The sequence below is a fragment of the Somniosus microcephalus genome, chromosome 14 (genome assembly GCF_052327205.1).
Source record: "Somniosus microcephalus isolate GS21.2 chromosome 14, FLI_Smic_1.0, whole genome shotgun sequence".
Lineage (NCBI taxonomy): Eukaryota > Metazoa > Chordata > Chondrichthyes > Squaliformes > Somniosidae > Somniosus > Somniosus microcephalus.
The window spans coordinates 97,047,146-97,070,926 of record NC_141000.1 but is presented as its reverse complement, the minus strand read 5'-3'; the positions used below and the strand labels follow the sequence as shown (position 1 = coordinate 97,070,926).

Genomic DNA, 23,781 nt, shown 5'->3' with positions numbered 1-23,781 from the left:
AGGATATAGAAGCACTGGAAAAGGTGCAAAAGAAGATTTACTAGAATGATATCAGAACTGAGAGGTTATACCTATCAGGAAAGATTGAACAGGCTGGGAATCTTTTCTCTAGGGAAAAAAAGACAAGGCTGAGGGGTAACCTGATGGAGGTTTTTTAAATGGTAGTGTTTGATAGGGTAGACATAGAGAAGATGTTTCCACTTGCCAGCAAGACCAGAATTAGGGTCTATAAATATAAGATAGTCACTAATAAATCCAATAGGGAATTCAGAAGAAACTTCTTTACCCAGAGATTGGAACTCGCTACCACAAGGACTGGTTGAGGCGATTAGTATAGATAAGCACAGGAGGAAGAAAAGGATATGTTGATGGAGTTAGATGAAGAAGGGTGGGAGGAGGCTCGTGTGGAGTGTAAACTCTGGGTACATGGACCTGTTGGGCCAAGTGGCCTGTTTCTGTGCTGTAAATACTTTGTAATACCAGCTGGCATGGATTTGTTAAAGGCAAGTAGTGTTTGACTAAAAGTTCCAATTGAATAGAAAGGTAATGCAGTAGATGATGTAAACAGGTATTCGATCAGGCATCTCAGAGGCTCGTTAGAAAATTCAGGTGTTTGGCACAAGAGGAATTGTAGCAGCATGGATAGAACATTGGTTGACAAACAAAAAACAAAGTTAGAATAAATGTGTTGCTTGGGTTAGAAGTGGTGTATTTCAGGTTTCATTGATACACACACACACTTGGATTTAGAGAACACAATCCTGAAATTTCCTGACAAGACAAAAGTAGGAGTTCAAGCAAACAGCAAGGAGCACTGCAAATGAATTCAGAGACACATGTTAGCGGAATGGGCAAACAGGTAGCAGATGCAATTTAATGTGGATAAATGCAAGGTTACACATTTTGGGAGGAAAAACAAGGAATGGGAGTATACATTCACTGGAAAGATACGGAAACGTGTGGACGGACAGACAGACTTAGGGTGAACAATTTGGCTCACTCTTGCCTCAGAGTCTGAGGTTATTGGTTCAAAACTCAGATGAAGCACATATTATAGGCTGATGCTTCAGTGAAGTAATCAGGGAGCATCACATGGTACAAGTGCTGTCTTTCGGATGGAGCATTAAATTAAACCAAGGTTCTGCCTGCCTACAGAGGTGTGTGTAAAAGATCCCATAACAGAAGAGTTCTCCTGGTACCCTGATCAACCAACAACAAAAAACAGATTATTTGGTCATTTATCTTATTGCTGTTTGTGGGAACTTGCTATGCAATTTGGCTGCTGTGTTTGCCTACGAAACAGTGACTACACTTCAAAAATAATTGAGTGCTTTGGGATGTTCTGTGGATATGAAAAGGTGCTAAATAAATGTTGGAGGCTTTGAATTATTTGCTGTACATTGCTCTGTCACTCCAGCTTCTACAGCTCACTTCCACTCTGCACAGCTATTGCGGTTGTCATCCTGTGACTAATAAAATAAAATAATAAAGATAAAGCCCTTTTCATTGGTGCATAATACACTTTTAATCACGTAATTCAAATCCCTCAACCTCAACACATTGAAGAGAAAGGAAAAAGCATTAGTTAACCTGGTGTCCAATGAGGGTTGTGGTCGACTCTGCCAGGCGGTGTCGGAGGAAAATGGCCAGGTTCGGGAACATATATTGTAACCCTGGGTCGATAAGGCTTCTGTGGCAGAAAATGATTAGGTGGTTGAAGTGGAGAAGACTGCAAAGGAAACCCAGGTTCAAGGTGCAATAGTCCAAGTGTGTCATGTGATGAGACTGGTGAGTATGATCTAAAGCTCCGATTCGGCGATAAATCAGTCATGCCAGTATTTGACAACCAGTTGTCAGCAGATTCGAAAGTATAACTTTCCCCACACTTGGCAGCTTGTCCTGCAGGGGAGCTACAATGCTTATTCATATGGTGAAATGCAGCAGCAGCAGCAGCATGGAAAGAGTCAACATCTTTAGTTAAATGCTCCTCAGAATGCGATGGGGGCTGTGAGAACGGTCCGGAATAATTTGAGAATTCTCCATCGCTGGAGCAGAAATTCCTTGGCACTGGAGTGGATACAAAGTCAAACGATTTGATCTGAGATTTTAAAAGAGAACTCTCGCCATCTGTTTCATCATTTTCCTCTGGTCTGTTCTGTGATGGTTGAACATATGCTCGTGAAGGATTGATGTACCTGTGGGCATTTAAAAAAAATTATAGTGCATCTCATTCACATGCAATTGGAACTTTATTTTTTAATTGCAACATGTAGATTAAGACCCAAGCTCTATAGTGTAGGAAAACAAATTGAAACAAAAAGTAAATCATGAAGTGATGCCAAACCTGGGTTTTAAAAGCCTAAAGATTATGAGAAAAGGAAGACTGAGGGAGTGAGTTCAACAGTTTTGAAGTCCGCAGAAACAAGGAGGAGGATATCTTGGTGAGAAACTCAGGGTGGGCTTGGTGGGAGTGATGAACAACAAAGATTTTAAAGGAAAGGCAAGGAGGAGTTGAACAAAGTGTGCTTGAAGGAGAAAGTACCAGAGGAGTAGGGGGAAGAGAGACCAAATAAAAGGTACCGCCAGCTGTCAAAGCCATGATGCCAATGCAATCATCCACAATAAGGTTGCAGCAGGGAAGAGCCTTATTCATGAGTGAATGGACATTCTGGAGGGCAATGTTTGCTGGTAGAGTCCATTGTAGAAGTGGTGGGTAGGGTGGTGAGGTGAGCTGCAGTGAGCATGCTGGGTGGGAAGATCAGAAGAGGAGGATGGGACAGTTTGGATTGCTGCCCGTTAGGAGACAGTGCTTGGTCACTTGATGAGTCTTTAGAGAATGGTAAGGGAGACACAGGGGGATAGCCAAGAGAGATTCAAACCTGGAATGGTGGCAGAAGAGGAAGGCAGAAGAGTGTGATGGGTTAGGGTAGAGATAAGGACAGTATAGTATTCAAGAGCAGGGAAATAAAAGTTGGCATGACTGGATGATTAGAAGAGAGGGATACAGAAGAGAGGCCCAAGAGGGGCTATAGAAGTATTGGTCTCAGTTCTAGATTGGCAGCCAAAATGCACGAGTTTGGACACAGAGGTAATTTAGTTTACACAGGCATGGCAGAGATTAGGAGATATATATGCTGGTCGTAAACAGAGGTCCTGTTACACCTTATGACCTTATCATCAGAGCACATCTTGATGCAATATTCAGTGTTCAGCGTGAAAAATTGTTGTTCTGTTGCAACCCATTTCTGGAAATATCCTGTCAAACCAACCTTAGCGGTAATTGTGGGCCAACCAGTCTTCACAGTTTGAAAGCAGCAAGCTCATCCACTTTAAATGTGGAAATATCTATATGCGGCAGTATAAGAGGCGGTTGTTAATATGTACTTGTCTTGCTCAAATACACCCACTTGGTCTGAATTAAACTAGTTTACCATAATGAGCAGAAAAATGTGTTTATTTTTCATATTCCAAACTTGAGCCTCTCCAGTGAGTTTGTGGTATGATTTAGATTTCACTGAAAATTTGAAGAATTCAATTTTTGGATTCAGGGATTATTTTTATTGAAGACATAAACCTAATCTGAAGAATTAATGAATTTTCAGTACTTAAAAAAAACTGAGCCATCAAGGACCAGCCTCCTGCTCCATGATACAAGAACTAGGTTGTCCGGTGCAAGATCAAACAGGCATTGCCAACAGAGAGATCTATCTAGATCAGCAGATGAGTCACTCTGTGGCCAAGCAACTTAGTCCACCAACAACCAAATTGGCTACTTCTCAATTGATCTAAATCTAGTTACACTGAACACTGCTGCTTGAAATTCTAAAACTTTGACTTCAAATTTGAGAGCTTTTTTGTAATTCAAAGGCCATATTATCCGCTGGTGGAAGGCATAATATTCATCTTTGTTGCTTCTGTTCTTTCTTGCACCAAAAAATAATGAGTCACTGCTGTTAACTAATTGATCATACACAGTGATTTTTCAAAATGTATTCAAATGGGCTATGTAGACTTAGTTGTACAGAAGATGCATTGTAGCCTGTATTAAATTGGGTTACTGTAATCGAGCCATACAATACACAGCAGCAGAGCATAATATTTATCTCCATAATTGAAGGTCAACAAGGTTTTATAAGCTTTTAGACAAAGTGGAACTGCTACAATTCAGGAGATACCTTGATACGCTTATCAATTACTTCATAAAAGGTGATGAGTCGAAGAAGAGATGATGAGTCGAAAGAAGAGATGAATAAGGCTTTTATTAGCTAAGAAGAGACCATGCTTCTTCGTGAGTGACTGAACAAGTCTGAACGAAACCCACACAGTGGTGGGTGGAGTCAGCTGAGGCATGCCTCCATACACAGCGCCACCCAGAGGTGGCAATATACAATACAGTGGTTTACCACATTCACCCCTTGTTTAATGTGAAGTCCGGCGGGGTGAAGGGTACTACAAGTTAAGTCTATCAGGAGGCCTTGTCTGACGTCCTGATCGTCGTGGTGGCGGCGGTGGTGTTGCAGCATCCGACGTCGGGTCTGGTGTCTGGGTGGTTGGCGAAGATTCCTGGGGCTTTGGCATGCCGTCTGCAGGGGTTGGGTTGGGAGGGGTGGTGGGGGATAACAGTGGTAAGGGGGATAACGGTGGTAAGGGGGATAACGGTGGTAATTCAGGGGTACCCGAGGGTGCGAGATCTCGTATGGAGACTGTGTCCTCCCGCCCGTCTGGGTATGTCACCCAGGCATACTGGGGGTTGGCGTGTAGGAGGTGCACCCGCTCGACCAGGGGGTCCGTTTTATGCGTCCTCACGTGCCTCCGCAGTAGGACGGGCCCAGGAGAAGTCAACCATGCCGGTAGCGAGGTTCCCGATGTAGACTTCCGGGGGAAAACGAACATTTTCTCATGAGGGGTCGCATTAGTGGCAGTACAAAGCAGTGACCGAATGGAGTGAAGCGCTGCAGGGAGGACCTCCTGCCAGCGGGAGGTCGGAAGGCCCTTAGATTTTAGTGCTAAGAGGACTGCCTTCCAAACCGTCGCGTTCTCCCTTTCCACCTGGCCGTTCCCCCGGGGGTTGTAACTGGTGGTCCTGCTCGTGGCGATACCTCTTGTTAGCAGGTACTGCCGAAGTTCGTCGCTCATGAACGATGAGCCCCTGTCGCTATGTATATAGCTGGGGAACCCGAACAGAGCGAAGATGTCATTCAGACACTTGATGACCGTGGTACTGGTCATGTCTGGGCAAGGGATGGCAAAGGGGAAACGGGAGTACTCATCAACTATGTTGAGGAAGTACACATTGCGGTCAGCGGAGGGGAGGGGCCCTTTAAAATCGACGCTCAGGCGTTCGAAGGGGCGGGTGGCCTTGATCAGGCTTGCTCTGTCCGGCCTATAGAAGTGCGGTTTGCACTCGGCGCAGATTTGGCAGCTCTTGGTCATGGTCCTGACCTCCTCGATGGAGTAGGGCAGGTTACGGGATTTGATAAAATGGAAAAACCTGGTGACCCCCGGGTGGCAGAGGTCATTGTGGAGGGACTGCAGCCTATCACTCTGCGCGTTGGCGCATGTACCACGTGATAGGGCATCTGGGGGCTCATTGAGTTTCCCTGGCCGATACAAGATATCATAATTGTAGGTGGAGAGTTCGATTCTCCACCTCAAGATCTTGTCGTTCTTGATTTTACCCCTCTGCTTATTATTAAACATAAAAGCTACTGAACGCTGGTCAGTGAGCAGGGTAAATCGTTTCCCGGCCAGGTAATGCCTCCAGTGACGCACCGCTTCTACAATAGCCTGGGCCTCCTTTTCGACGGAGGAGTGTCTCGTCTCGGGGCCCTGGAGGGTCCTTGAGAAAAAGGCCACGGGTCTGCCCGCCTGGTTAAGGGTCGCGGCTAGGGCGAAGTCGGAGGCATCGCTCTCCACTTGGAAGGGGATGGACTCATCCACCGCGTGCATTGCGGCCTTCGCGATATCGTTCTTGATAAGAGTGAAGGCTGCACACGCCTCTGGTGTCAGGGGGAAGGAGGTGGCTTTGATGAGGGGCCTGGCTTTGTCTGCATAGAGGGGCACCCACTGGGCGTAGTAGGAGAAAAACCCCAGGCATCTCTTCAGTGCTTTTTGGCAGTGGGGAAGGGGTAGCTCCATTAGGGGGCGCATTCTGTCGGGGTCGGGCCCGATGACTCCGTTCTCCACCACGCAGCCGAGGATGGCCAGGCGCTTGGTGTGAAACATACATTTTTCCTTATTGTACGTTAGGTTCAGCCGTTGGGCCGTACGGAGGAAATTTGCTAGATTAACGTCGTGGTCCTGCTGGTCGTGGCCGCAGATGGTGACGTTATCCAAATAGGGGAAGGTTGCCCGCAGCGCGTTCTGGTCAACCATTCGGTCCATCTCCCTTTGGAAGACCGAAACCCCGTTGGTGACGCCGAAGGGGACCCTAAGGAAGTGGTAGAGGCGGCCGTTTGCCTCGAAGGCAGTATACTGGCGGTCCTCATGGCGGATGGGCAGCTGGTGGTACGCTGACTTAAGGTCGATGGTGGAGAATACTTTGTATTGCGCAATCTGATTGACCATATCAGATATGCGAGGGAGGGGGTACGCGTCCAGCTGGGTGTACCGGTTTATGGTTTGGCTGTAGTCGATTACCATGCGGCGTTTTGCAGTGGTTTTAACGACTACAACCTGGGCTCGCCAGGGGCTAGTGCTACCTTCGATAATGCCCTCCTTCAAGAGCCGCTCCACCTCAGAGCTGATAAAAGCTCTGTCCCCGGCACTGTACCGCCTGCTTTTGGTAGCGATGGGTTTACAGTCGCGGGTGAGGTTAGCGAACAGGGGAGGGGGGGGGACTTTTAATGTGGAAAGGCTGCAGGTGGTTTGCAGCGGGCGATTTAAAAGTTGTTGGTTGCAGACTGTGAGTGGGGGGAGGGGTCCACCGTATGCTAGTGTGACACTCTTAAGGTGGCACTGAAAATCCAACCCTAGCAGGACGGCAGCGCAAAGACGGGGCAGGACTAGCAGTTTAAATTTTTGATATTCAGTGCCCCCTACTGACAGGGTCACCACACAGTAGCCGCTGATGTCCATTGACTGGGACTTGGACGCCATAGAAATGCGATGGTGCGTTGGCAGAATCGTGAGGGAGTGGCTACGTACCGTGTCGGGGTGGACGAAACTCTCTGTGCTCCCGCTGTCGATCAGGCAACTGGTGGCGCGGCCGTTTACCGCGATATCCATCATGGAGCTGGATAGATGGTGAGGGTGGCCTTGATCCAGCGTCACGGAGGCCAGTATGTGGCTTAGTGAGTCACTATAGTCATCCGCCGAGACGGTGGTCGGTTCCGGTGACGAAATGGCGGTTGAGTGCGTTGGATACGATGGCGGCGGATGCCATGCGGCCGGGGGTACACAAAATGGCGGATAAGATGGCTGCTCCCACGGCCCGCACGCTGCGCTGCTGGCTGGCTTCCCCTTGCAGGCGTTAGCGTAATGGCCTTTCTTCCCGCAGCCCGAGCAGGTAGCTGTCTTAGCTGGGCAGTGCGCTCTGGGATGTTTTAACTGGCCACAGAAATAGCATTTTTGGGCCTGGTTACTGGGCATCGAAGCAGTTCTTACCGGAGGCTGCTGTCTCGGTTGGGTCGCTGCAGCGGTTGGTGCCGGGGGCGGCGGTCCCGTGTCCCACGGTTTCGATTGCCATGTCTCGGCGCCGTTACGGGGGTATGCCTCGAGGTTTCGGTGGGCCTCCTCTAACGAGAGCGCAAGGGCAATGGCCGTCTTCAGGTCGGGTTCCTTGCTTTCTAGCAGTCTCTGCCGGGTGTGGTCTGACTGGAGGCCCCTGACGAAGGCATCACAGGCGAGTCCCTGCGCGTGCTCCACAGCCGTTACCGCTTTACAATCGCAGTCTCTGCAGAGTGCCAGTAGCGCCCGTGCAAATGCCCCTACCGATTCTCCCGGTTGCTGCCTGCAGGATCCCAAGAGGTGTCGGGCGTAAATTGTGTTCACTGGGCGCGTATATTGCCCTTTTAGTAGCTCGAGGGCCGCCACGTACGTATTAGAGTCCCGGATTAGCATATATACTTGATGGCTCACCTGGGCGGTCAAAATTTTCAGTTTGTGATCCTCCTCTGTAACCTGTGAGATTGCGAGGAAGGATTCAAAGCAGCTCAGCCAGTGTTCAAACTTGGCTGATGCACCCACATCTTGAGGGTCGAGGTCCAGGCGTGGTGGTCTGAGGGCTCTCAGCAATGTCTGCTGTATCCGTTGCTGTTGTTGCTCCTCAGGTGTCGCCATTTAACTTTTAGCTAATAAAATTGATACGCTTATCAATTACTTCATAAAAGGTGATGAGTCGAAGAAGAGATGATGAGTCGAAAGAAGAGATGAATAAGGCTTTTATTAGCTAAGAAGAGACCATGCTTCTTCGTGAGTGACTGAACAAGTCTGAACGAAACCCACACAGTGGTGGGTGGAGTCAGCTGAGGCATGCCTCCATACACAGCGCCACCCAGAGGTGGCAATAGTTTACCACATACCTGCCAATGGATAGGGCAATAAATTAGTCATCACCCAGCTACTGGCATTTTCACTGTCTGTTGGGCGTCTTATGCAAAATGTTGGTACATAGGCAGCAAATCTAAGCATAGTAAATACAAGCCAGGAAATTCCTCGAGCTACTCCCTCTCCATCGCGTTAACTTCACCAGAAGCGCGGCGGAAAACCTGTTTACTATAAAAGGTTAGCTAATTGATATTAAAATGCCTAAAACCTATGTGCTATGTAAACTTGGGAAGGGGGGGGGGGTGGGCGGGGGAGAGTGAAGGGCGGGGAATTCTGTTTGCATTTTCATTTAGAAATACATTGATATGCCTCAATAATTCCGGGACTCGATGTTAGCGAAACAAAACAAGGCTTTTATTAACTTAGAAAGTAACACGTAAGAGAGAGAGGTATCTTCCTTCTGGAGACTGAGGCCAGACTGAGCTAGCTTACAAAAGGGGCCAGGTATGGGCGGAGCCCTACACACACAGCACATTCCAATAAACAATACAATGAGGACTGGGGGGGGGGGGGGGGAAGGGAAATGACACTGAAACCGACCACAGTCACAGGCAGTGATGAATGGAATATTTCATCACATTCACCCCTTCTATAGATTTAGTCTGTTCGGGGGTTTGATAGTCCTCTGCGACCGACGTGGCTGTTGTGGTGCCGCGGGTGTCGGCTGGGTGTCCCCGGTAGTCTCCTGGGTCTCTGCCGGGGGTGCCGCCAGGGTTGTTGAAGGGGTAGTTGGTGGGGGTGCCGTTGGTCGATGTTCTTCCGGGGGTGATGAAAGAGTAGTGGGTGGGTAAGAGTTGCTGTGATCGTTGTTGCTGCTATTGCCGTGGTTGTTGTCGATGCCGGCTGGGGCGACGTCTTTTATGGACACGGTGTCCTCCCTTCCGTCGGCGTGCCGGACATATGCGTATTGGGGGTTGGCGTGGAGTAGGTGTACTGGCTCCACGAGAGGGTCCGTCTTGTGGCCCCTCACATGCCTTCGCACGAGTACCGGACCTGGGGTGGAGAGCCATGACGGCATGGATACGCCAGAGGTGGATTTCCGGGGAAAGACAAACATTCATTCATGAGGCGTGGCATTAGTGGCCGTACACAATAGCGACCGTATCGAATGGAGCACATCCGAGAGGACTTCCTGCCAGCGGGAGATAGGGAGGCCCTTGGTCCTTAGAGCTAGAGTGACTGCTTTCCATACTGTCCCGTTCTCTCGCTCCACTTGGCCGTTACCCCGGGGGTTGTAGCTGGTGGTACGGCTCGTGGCGATCCCCTTGGACAGCATGTACTGGCGTAGCTCTTCACTCATGAAGGACGCCCCCCTATCCGTATGGATGTAGCTCGGCATACCGAATAGGCAGAACAGGCTGTTGAGGCATTTAATGACCGTGGCGCTGGTCATGTCTGGGCAGGGGAAGGCGAATGGGAACCGGGAGTATTCGTCCACAATGTTCAGGAAGTAAACATTGCGGTCGACGGACGGGAGGGGGCCCTTGAAATCTAAGCTGAGCCGCTCAAAGGGCCGTGTAGCTTTGATTAAGTGGGCTCTATCTGGGCGGTAGAACCGAGGCTTGCACTCAGCGCAAGTGCGGCAGTTCCTGGTCAGAGACCGAACTTCCTCAATCGAGTAGGGTAAGTTACGGGACTTTATGAAGTGGAACAGCCGCGTGACCCCTGGGTGGCAGAGGTCGTTGTGGAGGGTCTGTAGCCGATCCCCGGTGGCGCTGGCACACATCCCTCGTGAGAGGGCGTCAGGGGATTCGTTAAGGGCCCCTGGCCGGTAAATGATGTCGTACTCGAAGGTGGAGAGCTCGATCCGCCACCTAAGAATCTTATCATTTTTAATCTTCCCCCTCTGTTTATTATTGAACATAAACGCTACCGACCGTTGGTCGGTAAGTAGGGTGAAGCGTTTGCCGGCTAGGTAGTGGCGCCAGTGGCGCACTGCCTCCACGATGGCTTGGGCCTCCTTTTCCACGGAGGAGTGTCTGATCTCGGGCCCTTGGAGGGTCCTCGAGAAGAAAGCTACGGGCCGCCCCGCCTGGTTGAGGGTGGCCGCCAAGGCGAAGTCAGACGCATCACTTTCCACTTGAAATGGAGTGTTCTCGTCCACTGCCTGTAGCGTGGCCCGCTCAATATCCTGCTTAATGCTTTTGAAGGTGGCGTGGGCCTCAGCAGAGAGCGGGAAAGAGGATGCTTTCAAGAGGGGGCGAGCTTTGTCGGAGTAGTTGGGGACCCATTGGGAATAATAAGAAAATAACCCCAGGCACCTTTTCAGGGCTTTGGGAGTGTTGGGCAGGGGCAGCTCCCGTAGGGGGCGCAATCGGTCGGGGTCTGGTCAGATTTCCCCATTCTCCACCACGCTGCCTAGTATGCAGAGGCGCGTGGTGTTGAAAACGCACTTGTCCTCGTTGTAGGGGAGGTTGAGTTTTTGTGCGGTTTCCAGGAACCTCTCGAGGTTCGAGTCGTGATCCTGCTGATTGTGGCCGCAGATGGTGACGTTGTCGAGGTAGGGGAAGGTTGCCTGCAAGTGGTGGTCATCGACCATGCGGTCCATCTCCCTCTCAAAAACCGAGACCCCATTCGTCACCCCAAAGGGGACTCTGAGGAATTGGTAGAGGCGTCCGTTCGCCTCGAAGGCGGTGTACGGGCGGTCCTCTGGTCTGATGGGGAGCTGGTGGTACGCTGACTTGAGGTCGATGGTGGAGAACACCCGGTATTGGGCGATTTGGTTCACCATTTCTGATATGCGGGGTAGCGGGTAGGCGTCTAGTTGGGTGTACCTGTTGATCGTTTGACTATAGTCGATCACCATCCGTTTCTTCTCGCTACCCCTTACCACTACCACTTGGGCGCGCCACGGGCTGTTGCTGTGTTCAATAATGCGCTCTTTCAGGAGCCTGTCTACCTCGGTCGCGATAAACCGCCTGTCCTCCCAGCTGTACCTCCTGCTTTTGGTCGTTATTGGCCGGCAGTTAGGGGTAAGGTTCGCGAATAGCGAAGGCGGCTTTACCTTCAGGGTAGCCAGACCGCACACTGAGGGGCGGCTGGGACCCACCGTACTTGAGCGTGATGCTTTGGTGGTTGCACTGGAAATCCAGGCCCAAGAACACGCTCGCACATAGGTTCTTCATGATTAATACTTCAAAATTATCGTATACAGTTCCGTTAACGCCCAATTGTACCGTGCAGTAACCCAGAATGGTCGATGTCTGGGTTTTATCAGCCATAGAGATGGTACCCTGAGCAGGGACCACCTTTAGGGAGAGTTGCTGTGCCAGTTCAGGGTGGATAAAACTCTCCGTGCTTCCACTGTCAATTAAACATTTAACCCGGCACCCATTTACCTCGATGTCCACCATTGATTTGGATAGCGGGTGCGGCCTGGTCTGGTCCACTGTGACCGATGCCACTGTAGGGCCCTGATCGATACAAGATGGCGTCCACGCTGTCTGCTCATAAGATGGCGGACCCCACGAGGTCGGGCAAGATGGTGTCCAAGATGGCCGCTCCCACGGCGCAGGCGGGTTTTCCGGCGGTTGGTTTTCCGGCGGGGTTCCCTCTGCACACCTTCCCGAAGTGCCCCTTCTTACCGCACTTAAAGCAGGTGGTGCCTTTCGCCGGGCACAGGTTTCTGGTGTGTTTTGGCTGCCCGCAGAAGTAGCAGTTGGGTCCCTGACACGTCGCGGCTGTCGTAGGGCTTCTGGGGGGAGAGCGGGGCCCCGCCGGTGTCGGGCTGGGAAGATGCCTTCCAAGATGGCGGCGCCCTCGGTGCACACGTGGCAGCGTGGACGGCGCGGGCTGAAGAGTAGGCGTCCGAGTTTCTCTGGGCCACATCCAGGGATCGCGCGGTGTCCGCAGCCTGTTTCAGGTCCAACCCCGTTTTTTCCAGCAGTCTTTGCCGGATGTAAGTGGAGCTGAGGCCTGTGATAAAGGCATCGCGAACAAGCTCGTCAGTGTACACTGCGGCTTTTACATCTCGGCACTTGCAGTCTTTGCCAAGCATTTTCAGGGTGCTTAGGAACTCCTCCACCGATTCCCCAGGTCGCTGTGCGCGAGTAGCGAGCAGATGCCTAGCATACACCTCATTCGTAGGCTGCTGGTAATGCGCCTTTAAGATGTCGCAGGTGGCCAGGTACGTATCGGCGTCTTGGATGAGGGGGTAAACCCGGTGGCTTACCCAATTCCGCAGAATTCCGAGTCTCATCCTCGCAGCGTCCGTAGCGTCTTTGACGGCTGCGGAATTGTCCAGGAAGAATTCCATACACTCAAACCAGTGTCCGAAGCGTTCTGATGCGTCCGGAGCATGTTGATCCAAATCCAAACGTTCGGGTTTCAGGAGTTGATCCATAGTGTTGAAAAATAAGTTAATAAAATTGATGTGCCTCAATAATTCCGGGACTCGATGTTAGCGAAACAAAACAAGGCTTTTATTAACTTAGAAAGTAACACGTAAGAGAGAGAGGTATCTTCCTTCTGGAGACTGAGGCCAGACTGAGCTAGCTTACAAAAGGGGCCAGGTATGGGCGGAGCCCTACACACAGCACATTCCAATAAACAATACAATGAGGACTGGGGGAAGGGAAATGACACTGAAACTGACCACAGTCACAGGCAGTGATGAATGGAATATTTCATCACATACATTTTCTGCTTCTTTATTTCACCACTTCCTGTTTTGGCAGCTGACTGTGTTGAACCACTAAATGTCATTCTGAAACTAGCAAGTGTGCAGGAGCAGGCTAAGGAGACTCTTTCTGTGCGGGCATTTCTGGTCTCTGCTCAACATCTAGTACCAGATCAGAGGTATGTGGAGAAAACGAGCATAAACCGGATTCCCATAAAGCATGTGCTGTGCCATCATATTCAATTTTCACCTTTGTAAAGCATTCCCATTTGATTCAGACCCACTACAGTATTTCACTTACATTTCTACCCAAGTACTATGAAAGTGAAAGCAGCCTTGTAACATGCATCCTCTACTAAAAGATGAGAGTTGATTTTATTTATAATACTACAAAAATAAGTTATTTGGAATTCAGGAAGAGGATAGATTGCAGTTGATGAGTCCAGTATGTTACATCTTTCGACATACTGGTAAGTACAGAAAAGGCCTGAGTGAGAAGTAAAGTTCCTCCTACTCAGTGTCAAATACAGTTTGCTTTTCTATTATTTACTTCACGGTCAATGATTTAATGATCCTCACCTGCATTTTGCCTTTCCCAATTGGAAATCTTTACCGTTCTACTCAGGAACCTTTTATTATCCCCTTGCTGAATCAAAATGCCTCATTTAAACTTTAAAATTAAACTTTATTCTTTGGAATTAAAGCACCAACCTTCCTTATGTGTGAAATCAAATATCACCATGACTTCTACTTAAATGTTTCCATGTTCCCATGACAAGCTACGTAACTGAAATGTCATCAAAAACTTCTCCCCATTCTCGTGATTCAAACTTGTAAATCAAAGCGCTGAAACATTTTTTGAAAATAAGACTCAATGTTCATAAGGCAGTAATCAAACTGATCATAAATGTGCAAAATTTAATGATGGGGTTCTATTCAGTTGTCCAGTAAAGTGTGCAGTAATCATATAGAAAGCTACAATGGTTGGGCAGTGTACATTATTCATTTCATGTCAGTTGCTGCACTGGCAAATCATGTGCACCATTCTACTGATGTTTAATGACATCTCGCAGAAAGACTGATTTTGACATTATTGAAAAACAATTTGTACTTAATTTGAGGTATGCATTGTAGATGAATATGAATCAGTAGCTATATAAAGTAGAAGAACATAAGAAATAGGAGGAGTAGGCCATTTGGCCCTTCGAGCCTGCTCTGCCATTCAAGATGATCATGGCTGATCTTCTACCTCATCTCCACTTTCCTGAACTATCCCCATATCCCTCAATTCCCTTAATATTCAAAAATTTATCGATCTCCGTCTTGAATATACTCCAACGACTGTGCCTCCACAGCCCTCTGGGGTAGAGAATTCCAAAGATTCACCACCCTCGGAGTGAAGATATTTCTCATCTCAGTCCTAAATGGTCGACCCTTTATTCTGAGACGGTGCCCCTGGTTCTAGACATCCCAGCCAGGGGAAACATCCTCCCTGCATTTACCGTCAAGCCCTGCAACAATGTTGTATGTTTCAATGAGATCACCTCTCATTCTTCTAAACTCGAGAATATAGGCCTAGTCTACTCAATCTGTCCTCATAGGACAATCCCCCCCACAATCCCAGGAACCAGTCTGGTGAACCTTCGTTGCACTCCCTCGATGGCAAGCATATCCTTCCTTAGGTAAGGAGACCAAAATTGTACACAATACTCCAGGTGTGGTCTCACCAGGGCCCTATATAATTGCAGCAAGACGTCTTTACTCCTATACTCAAATCCTCTTGTAATAAAGGCCAACAGACCATTTGCTTTCCTAATTGCTTGCTGTACCTGCATGTTAACTTTCAGTGATTTGTGTACAAGGACACCCAGGTCCCTCTGAACACCAACATTTCCCAACCTCTCACCATTTAAAAAATACTCTGCTTTTCTATTTTTCCTACCAAAGTGGATAACTTCACATTTCTCCACATTATATTCCATTTGCCATGTTCTTGCCCAATCACTTAGCCTGTATATACACCCTTGAAGCCTCCTTGCATCCTCCTCACAACTTAGATTCCCACCCAGCTTTGTATCAACAAACTTGGATATATTACATTTGGTCCCCTCATCCAAATCATCGATGTAGATTGCGAATAGCTGAGGCCCAAGCACTGATCCTTGCAGTACCCCACTAGTTACAGCCTGCCAAACCGAAAATGACCAGTTTATTCCAACTCTCTGTTTTCTGTCCGTTAACCAATCCTCAATCCATGCTAGTATATTACCCCCGATCCCATGAGCCCTAATTTTGTTCAATAACCTCTGTGTGGCACCATATCAAATGCCTTCTGAAAATCCAATACACCACATTCACTGATTTCCCCCTTATCTATTCTGTTAGCTACAACCTCAAAAAGGATTTGTCAAACACGATTTCCCTTTCATAAATCAGTGTTGATTCTGCCTAATCCTATTATTATTTTCTAAACGCCCTGTTACCATGTCCTTAATAATAGATTCTAGCATTTTCCCTACTACTGATGTCAGGCTAACTGGTCTGTAGTTCCCTGCTTTCTCTCTCCCTCCTTTCTTAAATAGTGAGGTTACATTTGCTACCTTCCAATCTGCGGGAACCGTTCTAGAATCTATGGAATTTTGGAAAGTGACAACCAATGCATCCACTATCTCTAGCCAACTCTTTCAAAATCCTAGGATGTAGGCCATCAGGTCCAGGAGATTTATCAGCTTTCAGTCTCATTAATTTCTCCAGTACTTCTTTTTTACTAATACTAATTTCTTTCAGTTCCTCGTTCTTGCTAGACTCTTGGTTCTCCACTATCTCCAGGAAGTTTTTTGCCTCTTCTTCCGTGAAGACAAACACAAAGGGCTGCATTTTGTCAATGGGAAGCTTTTGGAGGCGGAACTGCTGCTTGCCGGCTTTCAATCCCGCCTCCATCAGCTTCTGGCCAACCAGCGGGATTTTCCCCTGATTGACCTTGTTAAGGCCGCCCAGCGGGCTCAGCAGGCCAATTAGGGGAAGTCACTGAGAGCACGTCAACGTTTGATGTGTCATCTGTCAAGATTTCTTGAAAGAAGAAATGTCAGCGTTTGATAGCTCTGTGAAGCTGTCAAAACACTGACATTCTGTGTAGTTTGATGAGTCAGTGTGTTCAGAACTCATCAAAACTTTCAACTTTGCAGAAATGACCTGGCTTTTGGTTCGGAGGATCCAACAGCCAGTCTGTGAAATCTACAATGACTATGTCGGGACTCCAGATCCACAGCGGCTGAAGGCGGTAGGCAGAAACAAAGGTAAGTGAACATTTTATAACACTTAACACTCACCTTACATACTTACCACTCCACACTTGCACCCACCACACTTCTACATCTCACTTTCAGACCCCTCCGACCCCCGCAGACCTCCTTCTCGTCTCCTGCACCCTGGCGGGATTCTCCGAGGTCAGGAAGCCTGCACTTCAGCGCTAAAAATAGGGATAATCCTTTTTTCTGCCTGTTAACTGGTAGTTAATAGGATTTAATCCCTTTCCCGCCTCAAGGAGACAGGACCCGGGGCAGGATGGCTTCCCGCCTCCTGGTAAAAAAGGGCACGGAGGCGGGTTGGGGGCGGGTTTGCCAGCCTCCCCCAAATCCTGCAAATTTACCGGCAGTCCCGCCTCCTCGAGGCTGACAAAATCCAGCCCAAAGTATTTGTTTAATTTCTCTGCCATTTCCTTATTCCTCATTATAATTTCTCCTGTCTCAGCCTGTAAGGGACCCACATTTACCTAAGCTTTTCCTTTTTACATACCTATAGAAGCTTTTACAGTCTGTTTTATGTCTCTCGCTAATTTACTCTCATATTCTATTTTCCCTTTCTTTATCAATTTCTTGGTCCTCTTTTGCTGAATTCTAAAATCTTCAGGCTTACTACTCTTTTTGGCAGCATTATAAATCTCTTCCTTTGATCTAATACAATCTTTAACTTCTCGTTAGCCACAGTTGGACCACTTTTCCGGTGGGGTTTTTGTGCCTTAAAGGAATGTATATTTGTTAGAATATTTCTAGATACTCTTGTTTAAAACTATTTTGAACCAATCTGCATTCTATAACGCTGCCAAACTTAGATATTCAGTTATAAGAAAATTAACAAAACAACTTGTATTTATATAGCGCCTTTATCGTAGTCCCAAGGTGCTTCACAGGCGTATTATAAAACAAAATTTGACACAAAGTCAGAGAGATATTAGGGCAAATGACTTAAGTGTAGGGAGCACGATTAAGACATTTGCAGATGACACAAAAACTGGTTGTGTGGTTGATAGTGAGGAAGAAAGCGGTAGACTGCAAGAAGATATCAATGGATTGGTCAGGTGGGTAGAAAAGTGGCAAATGGAATTCAATCTGGAGAAGTGTGAGGTAATGCATTTGGGGAGGGCCAACAAGGCAAGGAAATACACAATAAATGGTAGAATACTGAGAAGTGTAGAGGGACAGAGGGACGTTGGAGTGCATGTCCACAGATCCTTGAAGGTAGCAGGACAGGTAGATAAAGTGGTTAAGAAGGGATACGGGATAGTTTCCTTTATTAGCCGAGGCATAGAATATAAGAAAAGGGAAGTTATGCTTGAACTGTATAAAACATTAGTTAGGCCACAGCTAGAGTACTGCGTACTGTTCTGGTCACCACATTACAGTAAAGATGTGATTGCACTTGAGAGGGTAGAGAGGAGATTTACGAGGATGTTGCCAGGGCTGGAGAATTTTAGTTATGAGAAAAGATTGGATAGGCTGGGATTGTTTTCTTTGGAACAGAGGAGGCTTAATTATGAGGGGCCTAGATAGAGTGGGTAGGAAGCACCTATTTCCCTTAGCAGAGGGGTCAATAACCCGGGAGCATAGCTTCAAACTCATTGGTAGAAGGATTAGAGGGGAGTTGAGAACTTTTACACCCAGAGGATGGTGGGGGCCTGGAACTCTGCCTGAAAGGGTGGTAGAGGCAGAAACACTCATCACATTTAAAAAGTACTTGGATATGCACTTGGAGTGCCGTAACTTACAAGGTTACGGACCAAGAGCTGGAAAGTGGGATTAGGCTGGATAGCTCTTTTTCGGCCAGCACGGACACAATGGGTCAAAAGGCCTCCTTCTGTGCTATCAAGTTCTATGATTCTATGACCAAAAGCTTGGTCAAAGAGGTAGGTTTTAAGGAGCGTCTTAAGAGGAAAAAGAGGTAGAGGGGCAGAGAGGTTTAGGGAGGGAATTCCAAAGTTTAGGGCCTAGGCAGCTGAAGGCAGGGCCACCAATGGTTGAGCGATTAAAATCAGGGTTGCTCAAGAGGCCAGAATTAGAGGAGCGCAGATATCTCGGAGGGTTGTGGGGCTGGAGGAGATTACAGAGATAGGGAGGGGCGAGGCCATGGAGGGATTTGAAAACAAGGATGACAATTAGTTTTAAAAGAGGCATTGCTTAACCAGGAGCTAATATAGGTCAGCGAGCACAGTCGTGATGGGTGAACGGGACTTGGTGCAAGTTAGGACACCGACAGCCAAGTTTTGGATGACCTCAAGTTTACATAGGGTAGAATGCAAGAGGGCAGCTAGGAGTGCGTTGGAATTGTCAAGTCTACAATAATAAAGGCATGGATGAGGGTTTCACCAGCAGATGAGCGGATGCAGGAGCGAGACAGGTGAGGCTATGCAGGTGGAAATACAGGTAGACTATCCTTTATCCGAAAACCTCGGGACCAGCCGTGTTTCGGTTTTCGGAAAATTTCGGATGGTGGGTCGGCGGGGGGGTCGTGCGCACGACTTACGCTGACGCTCAGCGTAAGTCGGCGGGGGTCGGGGTCCGCGGGGGGTCGTGCGCACGACTTACCCTTTATCCGAACCCCTCTAAAAACCGAAGGTTTTTTCGTTCAGCGTAAGTCGTGCGCACGACTTACGCTGAACGAAAAAACCTTCGGTTTTTAGAGGGTTTCGGTTTTCGGAAGTTCGGATAAAGGGTAGTCTACCTGTAGGAGGTATTAGTTATGGTGCGGATGTGTGGTCGGAAACTCATTTCAGGGTCAAATATGACACCATGGTTGCGAACAATCTGGTTCAGCCTCAGGACAGATGCTAGGTAGAAGAATGGAGTCAGTGGCTAGGGAACAGTTGGGACCAAAGACAATGGCTTCGGTCTTCCCAAAATTTAATTGGAGGAAATTTCTGCTCATCCAGTACTGATGTCGGACAAGCAGTCTGACAATTTAGAGACCGTGGAGGGGTTGAGAGAAGTGGTGGTGAGGTAGAACTGGGTATCATCAGTGTATATGTGGAAACTGAAGCTGTGTTTTCGGATGTTGTCGCCGAGGGGAATCATGTAAATCAGAAATAGGAGGGGACCAAGGATAGATCCTTGAGGGACAGCAGAGGTAATGATGTGGGAGTGGGGAGAGAAGCTGTTGAAAGTGATTCTTTGGCTACAATTAGATAGATAAGAATGGAACCAGGTGAGTGCAAACCCATCCAGCTGGACAACAGTGGAGAGGCGTTGGAGGAGGATGGAGTGGTCAACCATGGCAAAAGCTGCAGACAGGTTGAGAAGGACGAGGAGGGATAGTTTACCTTTGTCACTTGCGACTTGGAGAAGAGCCATTTTGGTACTGCGGTAGGGGTGGAAACCCGATTGGAGGGATTCAGACATGGAGTTCCGGGAAAGATGGGCATGGATTTGGGAGGTGACAACACGTTCAAGGACTCGAAAGGAAAGGGAGGTTGGAGATGGGGCAGCAGTTTGCAAGGACGGAGGGGTCAAGGGTTGGTTTTTTGAGGAGGGGGTGATGACGGCAGATTTAGAGAGGGGGACAGTACCTGAGGAGCGAGAACCATTAATATCCGCTAACATGGGAGCCAGAAAAGGAAGCTGGGTGGTCAGCAGGTAAGTGGAAATAGGGTCGAGGGAGCAGGAAGTGGGTCACGTGGACAAGATGAGCACGGAGAGCTCTGAGGGGAGATCAGAGAGAAACTGGAGAAAGATGAGAGTTCAGGGCTAGGGCAGGGGGTAACCTTAGAGGAAGGTTGGCCCGGTGGGATAGGGAAAGGAAGCGAAGTGGCAGAAGCAGCTGATCGGATGGTCTTATTCTTAGAGACAAAGAAGTCCATGAGCTCATCTCACTTGTTGGAGGCGAGGGTGGAAGAGACCGGGGCGAGGGGATAAGAAGATGGTTTGCAGTAGAGAAAAGAAGCCGGGTGTTATCTTTTCATTCCAGAATAATCCTTGAATATTGAGCAGTTTTGGCAGATGAGAGCCAGACCCAATAATGCTTTTTGTGGTCCAGCCAGATCTGGTGGTGAACGGCTAATCCAGTTGTCCACCATATCTGCCTCCCTTGGACTTAAGGTAGTGAAAATGAGGGCCATACTCAGGGGAACGGCCAGGGTGAGAGAGAGTAATGGCTTTAATAGGGACTAAGGCGGAGGTACTGGCCATAATCTTCCAATCCTCCTTAGATATGGTGGCAGTGCCAGAGGACTAGAGAATTGCAAATGTTACACCCTTGTTCAAAAAAGGGTGCAAGAATAAACCCAGCAACTACAGGCCAGTCAGTTTAACCTCTGTAGTGGAGAAACTTTTAGAAGCGATAATCCGGGACAAAATTAACAGTCACGTGGACAAGTATGAACTAATTAAGGAAAGTCAGCACGGATTTGTTAAAGGCAAATCATATTTAACTAACTTGATTGAGTTTTTTTGATGAGGCAACAGAGAGGGTTGATGAGGGCAATGTGGTTGATGTTGTTGTATACATTAACTTCTAAAAGGCATTTGACAAAGTGCCACGTAATAAGCTTTCCAGAACAGTTGAAGTCCATGGAATAAAAGGGACAGTGGCAGCATGGATACGAAATTAGCTAAGTGACAGGAAACATAGCAGTAGTAGTGAACGGTTGTGTTTCAGACTGGAGGAAGGTATACAGTGGGTTCCCCAGGAATCAGTACTAGGATCACTGCTTTTCTTGATATATATTATTAATGACTTGGGTGTACAGGGCACAATTTCAAAATTTTCAGATGGCACAAAACTTGGAAGTACACTGAACAGTGAGTAGGATAGTGCTAAGCTTCAAGACAGAGACAGGCTGGTGGAATGGGCGGACGCGTGGTAGATGAACAAATCGTTGAAGGTGGCAAGGCAGGTTGAGAAAGCGGTTAAAAATGCATACGGGATCCTGGGCTTCATAAATAGAAGCATAGAGTACAAAAGCAAGGAAGTTCTGATGAACCTTTATAAAATACTGGTTCGGCCTCAACTGGAGTAGTGTGTCCAATTCTGGGCTCCGCACTTTAGGAAGGACATGAAGGCCCTAAGAGAGGGTGCAGAAAAGATTTACAAGAATGGTTCCCGGGATGAGGGACTTCAGTAATGTGGACAGACTGGAGAAGCTGGGGTTGTTCTCCTTAGAGCAGAGAAGGTTGAGAGGAGATTTGATAATTTTGAACATCTCTATGAGGGGTCGGGACAGAGTAGGTAGAGAGAAACTGTTCCCATTGGCGGAAGGGTCAAGAACCAGAGGACACAGATTTAAGGTGATTGGCAGAAGAACCAAAGGCGACGTGAGGAAAAACTTTCTTACGCTGCGAGTGGTTCGGATCTGGAATTCACTGCCTGAGAGGGTGGTGGAGGCAGATTCAATCATGGCTTTCAAAAGGGAATTGGATAAGTAACTGAAGGAAAAAAATTTGCAGGGCTACGAGGAAAGGGCGGGGGAGTGGGACTAGCTGAAGTGCTCTTGCAGAGAGCCCGAACGGCCGACTTCTGTGCTGTAACCATTCTATGATTCTAAGACATCCAAGGTGGCGATGAGGGTGTGATGGAGATCAGTACCTGCAGACATGTCATGGTGAATGGAAGGCCAAAGGTTGGACAGTTGGGATTTTCTAAGTGCAGTTGCAAGCGAGTTGGGAAGAGAGTTTTTTCCATGGGGGGGATACAGAAGGAAGTAGGGTTGGCAGTGGGGCGGAAGGAGAATGTGGGTGGAGAGTGATACAAAAAAGTGGTCAGAGATGGGCTTATCTGCGATTGACACGATGGGAGTAGCAAAGCCACAAGAGATGGCAAGGTTGAGGGTGTGGCCGTGAATATGGGTTGGGGCATTTACATGGAGGGAGAGATTAAGGGAGAATAGAAAAGGTAGTGAACTCAGGAGAGAGAGCATGATGAATTGAGATGGAGGTTGAAATCACGAGGATGAGAAGTCACTCTGTGCAGAGGCTGAGGCAGGAAAGTAGTGAAGATATCTCGGTAATAAAATTTTATGGTACTTGGGTGGGCGGTAGAGAACGAGAATTTTAAATGAGGTGAGCTGGGTCGAATAAGGCGAGATGCTCAAAGGAGGAGAAAATGCAGAGGAGTAGGGGGACAGACCAAGGTGTGATTTGGTGAGGAGAGCCACACCGCAACTGCGGTGGTCTGGGCAGCGCAAGTGGTGGAAAGTATAGCCAGGTGGGGAGGCTTCATTTAGGGGTAAGGTGTCATCACCCAAGTGGCTCGGTAGCACCACTACTGACCGAGCTGGCCGAGTCCTGAAGGACCTAACTGCCAGTCTCAGCCTGCGACAGGTGGCGAGATAACCAACACGAGGGAAAAACCTACTTGACCTCGTCCTCACCAATCTACCTGTCGCAGATGCATCTGTCCATGACAGCATTGGTAGCAGTGACCACCGCACAGTCATTGTGGAAACAAAGTCCCGTCTTCACACTGAGGACACCCTCCATCGTGTTGTGTGGCACTACCACTGTGCTAAATAGGACAGATTCATAACATAACCAGCAGCTCAAAACTGGGCATCCATGAGGCACGGTGGGCCATCAGCGGCAGCAGAATTGTATTCCACCACAATCTGTAACCTCATGGCCCGGCATATCCCTCACTCTACCATTACCATCAAGCCAGGGGACCAACCCTGGATCAATAAGGAGTGTAGAAGAGCATGCCAGGAGCAGCACCAGGCATACCTAAAAATGAGGTGCCAACCTGGGGAAGCTACAACACAGGACTACCTGCATGCTACAAAGCAGAAGCAGCATGCTATAGACAGAGCAAAGCGATCCCACAATCAACAGATCAGATCAAAGCTCTGCAGTCCTGCCACATCCAGTCGTGAATGGTGGTGGACCATTAAACAAGTAACGGAAGGAGGAGGTTCCATGAAGATCCCCATCCTCAATGATGGTGGAGCCCAGCATGCGAGTGCAAAAGACAAGGCTGAAGCGTTTGCAACCATCTTCAGCCATAAGTGCAGAGTGGATGATCCAAATCGGCCTCCTGAGGTCCCCACCATCACAGAAGCCAGTCTTCAGACAATTCGATTCACTCCACGTGATATTAAGAAACAGCTGAGCGCACTAGATACAGCAAAGGCTATGGGCCCCAACATCATCCCGGCTATCGTGCAGAAGACTTGTGCTCCAGAACTAGCCGTGCCTCTAGCCAAGCTGTTCCAGTACAGCTGCAACACTGGCATCTATCCGACAATGTTGATAACTGCCCAGGTATGTCCGGTCCACAAAAAGCAGGACAAATCCAATCCAGCCAATTACCACCCTACGAGTCTACTCTCAATCATCAGCAAAGTGATGGAAGGT

The 23,781-nt window shown here is 48.3% G+C and overlaps 1 protein-coding gene across 2 annotated transcripts in view; it reads right to left on the bottom strand.

Moving 5' to 3' along the window:
- LOC147107742 (uncharacterized) overlaps positions 1-23,781 on the bottom strand; it is an 83,176-nt gene that overhangs the window by 25,405 nt on the left and 33,990 nt on the right. For both annotated transcript variants that reach the window (XM_086007023.1, XM_086007021.1), the window contains exon 2: positions 1,591-2,195. In XM_086007023.1, the coding sequence (XP_085863149.1) occupies positions 1,591-2,195 (605 nt within the window). The remainder of the gene's footprint in view (positions 1-1,590; positions 2,196-23,781) is intronic.